Source organism: Hipposideros armiger, unplaced genomic scaffold (assembly GCF_001890085.2).
Source record: "Hipposideros armiger isolate ML-2016 unplaced genomic scaffold, ASM189008v1 scaffold_561, whole genome shotgun sequence".
NCBI lineage: Eukaryota > Metazoa > Chordata > Mammalia > Chiroptera > Hipposideridae > Hipposideros > Hipposideros armiger.
Window position 1 is genome coordinate 38,593 of NW_017731911.1, and position 9,333 is coordinate 47,925.

General features: G+C 42.5%; 1 protein-coding gene across 1 annotated transcript in view; it reads left to right on the forward strand.

Annotated features, from left to right (window-relative positions):
- DNAH6 (dynein axonemal heavy chain 6) overlaps positions 1–8,771 on the forward strand; it is a gene marked incomplete at its 5' end in the record, with an annotated part of 46,456 nt that extends 37,685 nt beyond the window's left edge. Inside the window, 5 exon segments of the mRNA XM_019623746.1 lie at positions 3–215; positions 755–827; positions 1,729–1,880; positions 5,170–5,392; positions 8,517–8,771. Coding sequence (XP_019479291.1) covers positions 3–215; positions 755–827; positions 1,729–1,880; positions 5,170–5,392; positions 8,517–8,620 — 765 coding nt within the window.
- Positions 8,772–9,333: the final 562 nt, after the last annotated feature.

The window sequence follows — 9,333 nt, forward strand, 5'->3', positions numbered from 1 at the left end:
AGGGCACCAACCCTTTTTTGTTCTTTCAGACTTCTCTAGAAACACTCAACAAAGCCATTGCTGGACTTGTGGTGATGTCTGAAGAAATGGAAAAGGTGTATAACAGTTTTCTCAACAACCAGGTTCCCTCTCTGTGGTCCAAAACAGCCTACCCGTCCCTAAAACCACTAGGGTCGTGGGTCAAAGACCTTATTCTGAGGACCTCATTTGTGGACGTAAGAAAATGCTCTTCTTTGGGGTTTGATGAATCTAGTGACACAGTTGGCCCTAAGGTCCTTAGGAATCCCTAGCTAACTGAAATATCGACATCACTTGAGGGATCGCCTGAGCCCAAAGAAACAGAAACCTCCAGAATGGCATCACTTTAAACATCTTATGCTGATTATAATGTAGTTTTCCCTAGGCCCTTCCCAATATCCCATTTTAATTTCGTGCCATCCTTGGAGCTTCAAATCTAGTTCTTAGGACCCCCATATGAGGTACAGACCCAATCTGAAATGGGTCCAAACTGCCAGGTGTGACCTTGCTGCCATCTCCCTCTTCTGTACCCTCTGTAATAACCAGGCCTGGGTTTGTGGTCAGGCTGGTGAGTGAGGAAGGGGGACAGGGCGGGCAGTAGGAATAGAGCTGGTAACTAACTCAGGCCTGGCTTAGATTCTGCCTCCTGAGAGGCCCTCCAGAATATGACTTTGATTTAAATAACAAACTACATCTCAGAAAAATAGTACATTCTGGTGTAATGCTTCTCCTTTAGTTGTGGCTCAAAAGAGGACAGCCTAAGTCCTTCTGGATCTCCGGTTTCTTCTTTCCTCAAGGATTTCTAACAGGTATGAGTGCTTTCCCTACAAAAATCCCACAGAAAAGATCATGATTTGTTATACACTGGGTTTCTAGGACCTGGCAAAATGGCTGAGCTGCCAATGGCCTACCCATGGGGCTACTGATCATAGAGGGAAGTCCAACAAGGCCCTGGTTTTCCTTGCTTGCCAGGGAAAAGGATGGCAGCAATAGCAGATGCTCCTCAACAAGTTAATCCCAGCCCCTCTCAGGTTATGCAAACGCAAGCGCCTCTGTCCCTGGGGCCACACCATGTGCCCCAATTCCCCATGCAACCCATGCTTGAGGGCACACGTGCTCTCTGCCGACTCTGGCTCCAACTCTGAGCAGTTTTCTTCCCTCTAAAAAAATTTTTTTCTAAATTTTTTATTTTTAATTATGGTTGACTAAAAAATACTCTTGATGTCTTCCCAGCAGCCTGGGGGTGCGGGGCGAGTGAGGGGAAATTCCAGGGATGTCTGCTAGGGAGCCCCAGAGTGGGCCAGGGCTTCTGGGCTACTAGATGCTACTTAGCCAAGCCCTCAATCACTCTCATTCTGAATCCCTACTAAACAGCCTATACAAGACAAGCTGAGCAAGGCTGTAAAGTTGGGAAGACTGGGCTCTGAAACTCCCTCCCTGTTTGTCTCCCTCATGGGAGACTACTTCAGACTTAAGTCTTCTCTCGCTTCCCAACCATGACCAAAATTTGTACATGTGTCAGCTCCGCCCCTCCCACAGACTTCCTGTTTCAATGCACTAATTCAGGATAAGGTGTTAATGGTTAGGTCTTCTGGGTGGAGAGGAAGCTCTCTAATGCTAGAGTAGCCTGGTTGGGGCAAGTGGGGGCCCTGTTTGGGCAGTAGTGGTCTTGTTTGAAGGATCCATTTTTCTGATTTTTTATATTCATAGGAACTCTTCAAAATCATGCTCGGAAATACAATTTGCCTATAGATGAGCTGAGTTTTAAGTACAACATGACTCCCATCTATCGGGATCAAGCTGCAGTTATAGAAGCTGCCAAGACAGTGCTGTTTGGACAAGAACTGCCCATGGACATGGAGGTACTGTCCCCTGATTGCTGTTACAGCAAAGCAGCTTCTGTCCCACTGTCATTCAATATCTTGGCCAGCCTCCCCTATCCCTACTGCCTCCCATATGCAGGAGCAGGACAGGTAGGATGGGGTTCACACCCCCGATGAGCAATGACTAGATAGGAACTGCCTAAATTAGTCTAATTTGTAGAATATTTTTTAAAGCAATGTTTTAGTTCTTCAGATACTAACTTGGCTCTGAACCCAATTTCAATGTGGGGAGGCGGGGAGGGGTTTTCCTACACCAACAAGCAATTTTCAAATACCAGCTGGGCATCCTACACATCAACTCAATTCTGACTCTATCTACCCCAAGATAGCATCAGATCCCACAGGTTATGGGTTCAGTCCCACAGGGCTGCACCACCCACCCCATTTCAAATGCCAGTTGTAAGCCCAGGTTGTCATCTGAGCTTCTGACCAACTGGTTATAAGTCAGAGTTTCCCACAACTCCCACCTGGGACTCAATTAATTTGCTAGAGCAGCTCACAAAGCTCAGAGAAACTTTTTACTTAACTGGGTTGATTTATTATAAAAGGATCTAACTCAGGAACAGCCAGGTAGAAGAGATGCATAGGGCAAGGTGTGCGGGGAAGGGCATGGTGCTTCCATGCTCTTCAAGTGTGCCACTCTCCCCAAACCTCCACCTGCTCACCAACCTGAAGCTCTTCAAACCCAATCCTTTAGGGTGTTTATGGAAGCTTTATTACATAGGCATGATGGATTGAATCACTGGTTGTAGATGACTGAACTCAATCTGTAGCTCTTCTCCCCTCCCCATAGGTGGGGAGTGTGGGGACATGCTGAAGTTCAAACTCTCACCTGATGGACTCCACTGGCAACCAGCCCCCATACTTAAGTGCCTTCCAAAATCCACCTCATTAGCATCACAAAAGACACCATTATCATTCTCCACATTTAGGAGATTCCATTTTGGAAGCTGTGAGTCAGAACTAAGGAGGAAGACCAACTCTATATGAGAAAAATATTTTGGGTATCTGAATGACCAAATATAGAAATCGCAATATCATGGATACCTACAGTAACTTTCTCCTTGTGCAGGCAATATAGCAAGAGGTTAAAAGCAAGAGTTTCAGAACCAGCCTGAATTTAAATTCTGCCTCTCCCCCTTGCCACCCATGTGTACTAGAGCAATTACTAACATGCCTGCACCTCAGTGTTCCGGTCTGTAAACTGGGACTGATGCCACCACTTTCAGAGTAGTAGTGCAGTGTAAACAAAACTGCAGATGTGGTATGACCCACACATAGTATGCACACAATAAATAACAATTATTATAGGCTGAATTACCTGCATCATTCATTCAGCTTTCTCCTAGCAGAACTGATACACTAGCTTCCTACATTATATAACTACATCACAGAAAAGGAAAGCACCAAGGACATCATTTAAACTCAGACTCTCATAGTTCACTCTCTCTAGAGCAGAGGATCTCAAAGTAGGGTCCCCAGAACACAACAGCACCATCACCCGAGAACTTATTAGAAATGCAAATTCCAAGGCCTCATTCCAGAACCACTGAATCAGAAACTCTGGGGTGGGGTCCAGAAATCTATATTTTAACAAGTCCTGCATGGGGTTCTTAGCCCACTAAAGTTTGAGAATCACTGCTCTAGCATATCAGTGATTCTCAACCTTGACTACAGGTTAAAATTACCTGCAGCACTTTTAATAAATCCTAGTGCCCAAGCCACATCCCAATTACATCAGAATCACCCCCAATTACATCAGGCGTCATTAATTTTTAAAGCTCCCTTGTGATTCCAGTATACAGCCAGGGATGAAAACTACTGCTGCCACTCCGAGCTGCCCAACTCAGATGCACTAAGCTATTGATGGCAGAGGGGAGCTTCCACCTAAAAGCACCTGTCCATCCCGGTGGGCCTCATCATTTTCTACATGAGCCACGAAATCAAAGATTTGCTCCAGAGTGCTCTTGCCACTAAAGAATTCATTAACCAATCAGTGGGGTTGGGGTGAGTGGCTTTTACTAACTAGACTTTCCTTAAAATTCCATGGTATTAGTTAGCAGGGATTGCTCCTGGGTAATTCTATCAGTGTCCACTCTACTCCCATCTGATTAATCTATTCTTTGCCCTGATTAGCAAACACACGCACAGATCAGATTGATCCCATGCCCATGAAATACTAATAACCCCATGCCTCTGAATTGCCTGGATCTTCAAATGACAATAAAAAGGCTTACATATTTAAGAAAATTTGTTTTAGCATCAAAATATACAGAGGGTGCCCGAAAAATGTATACACATTTTAAGAGATGTTATCTATGTAGCAGTAGTTTGCCATAATCAGAAGTGTCTGGAGGCTAATGGTAACCACTATGAGCACCTCTTGTAATTGCAGAAATCAAATGTGACTATATATTGAGTATTACAATTTTAATGCAGTTTTTTTCCTTTCTTAAAATGTGTATACATATTTTTGGCACCCTCGGTATTTAAAAGTAAAGGGAAAATAAATTTAGAGATGCACTCCTCGTTATTTTGAGACCCTTCCTAGTCAGGAGGGTGTCTCAGGCCTATGTCAGGAGTCACTGAGGCTGCAGGAGGGCAGAACTACACCCGGGAACAACAGGCCTCACTGAGGCCTTCCGGGACGCGGGCCCTGTTCTGTGCCTGGCACGCTCTGCCACACAGACTGACTCTGATGGACAGAAGTTCACAGTGACACCAGGGCCTCTGTCCGTATACCCTCCCCAGTCCATAACACATCTCCACTGGGGTCATGTACACTGAGCTATCATGGTGCCTTAGAATCGAGCGTCATTTGTTTTTTCAAAAAAGGAACTTTCCATAGGCACTCTGCAAATATTACTGAAGATATATAATTTATCTTCTAAAAGGGCACCCATATCCTTGAAAGACCTTGCTACAAAAATAACAGATGATAATCACAGCCCTCTTATCCCCTCCATTTCCCATGAGAAAGGGAAAGTCATAACATCATGATATCAGATGGTCTGAAGCCATGAATGGGTTTCTCAGGGGTGTCCCCTATTAGACATGTTGATGGAGTATGAGATTCAGTGTCAAACTGAGAAGCAAGTGACATTACCTTTCGGAGCTTCAGTATTCTCCTCTTTAGAGTGTGAGTAGAACAGCAATCTACAAAGCGGTCCTTAGAATTAACTGAGAAGCATGTGAGACAGAGCAGATGGTCTGCAGCTGCTGATCCCCTTCTCCTCTTCTCTCCTTTAAACTTCTGCATGCATTTCAGTTGCCCTCTCCTGAGGATGGTGTTCTCGTTCACGGCATGTTCATGGACGCTTTTCGATGGGACAATAATGAGATGGTAATAGAAGATGCATTGCCCGGACAGATGAATCCAGTGCTGCCTGTGGTGCATTTTGAACCTCAACAAAATTATGAGCCAAGCCCAACACTTTACCACTCCCCACTTTATAAAACAGGGGCCCGGGCAGGAACACTGTCAACCACAGGTGAGGATGTTCTAACATTGGTACAAATAATGACCAAGTGCAAACCACATTCAAAGCCCAAACACTAAGCTATAAGAGAGATCTTGGGCCAATTAGCTGGACTTAAAATTTATAAATGTTGCAAATTCTGTTTATTTTAATACAGTGTGGGTTAATATTTTAAAACTAAGGCTTACTTCTTTTAGTACAATGAGTAGAAAATAGAGTTTATCGAGCAGTGACTTCTAATTTTAAAATGATGGACCAAGCAGACACTAAAATCTCCCTCTCTCTCACCAAATCCACTGCAACTCATCAAAGAGATTTAAAAATAAATTATAAAATGGAATGTCATGCTGCAAAAAGGGAAATGTGAGTAGAACTGAAAAACGAGTAGACCTGAAAAAAGGAACCAGATATAAAGGAAGTCCTATCTATCAACATATAAGCTGAAGGATTGAATGTACACAGCTAGAGGGTAAGCAGGGAGAATTTATCTCTTAGGCAATGTAGGAGAAAGATCGTAAGGGTGGTAATATTTTTAAATTATGGCTAATAATTTCCCAGAAAAGAAGAAACACTTGAGTCCTCAGATTAAGCAATTTCATGAAGTCCTATTAGGGATAATTTTTAAAAACATAAACAAACAAATAATAAAATTTTAACAAGAAACCTAGATATATCAAAGTGATACTTAAGGCTATTATAAATAAAGAAAATCCTTAAAGAGATAAAATATATTAACATGCTGAAATTAAAATTCCAGAGAATCGATTGACACCAGATATCTCTCTTATCCACAGTGCATATAAAAAAATAGAGAAACATCTTCAAAGGCCTGAGGAAAAACAACTCTGAACCAAAACTGCAAACGCAACCAAATTATCATCCAAAAAGGGAGGTGTAATCAAGACAGTTGTGGACATGCAAAGTCTCTGAATTAATCACCACTGATCCTCTATTTCACAAACACACACACACACACACACACACACACACACACACACACTCACACAGAGTTAAATCTTTAAAAGTTTTACCATAAAAATTATTTTAGTAGTAATTTGGAACTAAATTTTCATACAATAGCAATATGGGAGATGAGGCAGGTCAGAAAGAACTAAAAGATGTTTCTCTTTTAAATGGAGAATATAGATACTGATGATATTTATTTTTCTAATAAAATCTTCAATGAAAGTATATTCTCTACAGGTAACACAGAATAGAACTAAAATAGACACTCCTATCACATGCCTTGATCTCCCACTCCTATTTCAAATCTAAAAGAATATTAAAAGGTTTTTTTTTAATTAATAATGGTATGTAAAAACTTTTGTGTGGATATGTACTTTTATTTATCTTGAATAAATATCTAGGATGGAATGGCTGGATCATGTGGTAGGTTAACTTTTTAAGAAACTGCCAAACTGTTTTTCAAAGTAGTCAATGAGGGTTCCAGCTTAACATTTAACATTCCCGTTAGTAGCTGATGAGGGTTCTAGTTGTCCATACTCTCATCACCTCTTAGTAGGATTACTCTTTCAGAGGATAGATAGAAAGATAGATGATAGTGGTATCTCACTGTGGTTTTAATGTGCATTTCCCTAATGGCTAATGACAACCATCTTTTCTTGTGTGTATTTACTTATATCTTTTCTGATGAAGTGTCTATTTAAAGTTTTTGCCCATTTTTTAATTGAGTTATTTGTCTTAATATTGGCTAAAATACCAACAAGAACTCTTTTTGGCAAGAGGAACCAAAATAAGGTGGTAATTAAAATAATGCTGTTCCAGCACCAGACTCGACAAATAGACCAAATGCACTAGAGAGACCAGCAACACATTGTGCATATTTGGGAACTTGACATAGAATAGCAGCATCATTTAAAATTGGTCGGGAACAGAGAAATTATTCCACCAATGGTTCTGGGACAATTGGTTATACCAAACTTTGATCCTTATCTCGTACTACAAACACAAATTAAATCACAGGTAGATTCTATAAATTTAATCATCACTAAATTTTAAAATTCACTCTAATGAAATAATGGCCCTAAGTAATAATCATCAATGGCTGCTAACATCCCCAAAAAAGAAAAGCAATCCAATGTAAGGTGCTTCCTGATGGAAGTACATACCACCTATGAAGTACTCTGGCCAAAAAACTCCAACCTGAAGATGATCACACCTCTAGATCTAACCACCCCTTTACAAGAATAAAGGAACATTTAAAATCACCACAGTGATGCTGTCAGCAAAACCCAGACTCTGGGAAACATTTCAGGACAAACAGGCTGGTTGTTTCAACCACTATATTACAAAGGGTGGCAAAAGGAACAGGAGTAACCTACCAATTGAAAGAGATTTAAGAGATACATCACTGTTGCAAGGTCTGAACCTTATCTGAATCCTGAATCAAACTAATGGTTAAATAGAGAGAGATACTGCATATGTACTATAAAATGTCACTCAAGCACCTGCCAAGACGTCACATAGGGAATGGCATACAAAGGTAAGGAGAGGGAAGATATAGCTGTTCTCTCCTAGGGACAACGCCTTCCCCAGCTTCCACACAGATAGGGTTTGCTATGAACACAGTGCCAGAAATAGCAACTGCCATCTCGAGGGCAGGACCCTCTTCTTCTCACCCTGCTCCTGGCCCCCTCTCACAGGCCCAGAATAAAAAACTACAAAAATTACCTCTTACTTCAGATGTCCCAGAGCTGAGAACAAAATACCTATGACTGTGCTTAGCAAAGGATGGATGGATGGATGGATGGATGGATGGATGGATGGATGGATGGATGGATGGATAGATGGACGTACAAATAAATGGATGCCATCCCCTGAGTGCCACTAAAAGCTCAGGCCTGAACCCCAATCCAATGCTCCCAGTCAGACTACAGAGAACTTGCAACATAGTTCAGAAGGTTATACAAAGTCTAAGCTGGGCAGGTCCTAAAGGATCGTTTATTCTAACATCTTCGTTTTATAGCACATAAAACTGAAATCCATAGAGGTCTATTTGCCCATCCTCTTGGAGGCAGAGTCAAGTCTGAAACCCAGGTGTCTTGACGCCTAGTACTGTGCTCTTTGTATTAAGGGGTTATTCTTTAAGTAATGACCCTTTTTTTTCCTTTACTAGGTCATTCAACCAACTTTGTGGTGACCATCCTTTTACCCTCCAAGCGGTCCCAAGATTACTGGATTGCCAAGGGATCTGCTCTGCTCTGCCAGCTCAGTGAGTGAAAAGGTGCCACCTCAGTGCTGAAAAAGCAGCGGGCCAGAGATCGCCCCTGAAGTGGGTCAAAGAGTCTGCGTAACTTACATGTGAGCAAAACAGTGTTCCTTCTGATCTGATTTAACGGTAGTGTGGCTTTTATTTCTCTTATAACCTAAAATAAAGTGTTTGAATTTTCCTTCTGTTGGCAAGTCAAGCTCTGATGTGAAAGCAGGGGGTTCAGCACCCATCACTTACACCTGTTCCCCCTCCCCCAAGTGAGAGCCAGGAAGCTTCCCTTTAGTAACCTGCGAGGTCCCCTGGCAGTCAGAACTCAGCCTGCCCTGTCCACACACACAGGCTCCTTCCTTTTCACACCTGTGACAGGCCTGTACACACTTGAGTCACATGGCCCCAGGTGCTTCCATTTCTAGACCACATTACAGCTCAGAGCCTTCATCATGGGAGGGGGCGCAGTGACCACACAACTGGTAGAGCAAATGAGCAGGATAACAAGATCTGGGCCCGAGGTGCCAGTCCCCCCACTCTAAGTGGCTGTATTGAAATCCTTAGAAAAGCCTGAGCTTTCACCAAAGTGTAGCTCGATCCTGCCCAGGGCAGAAGAATTTTCCCCTTCCACTTTAGGATGAACCTGTGTGAACACTGGCCAAGTGCCACCCAAGTTGGTTTGAGCCCTCTGCCACCTCAAAAGCAGGGTTAGTAGGGCCACTACTAAGATGGA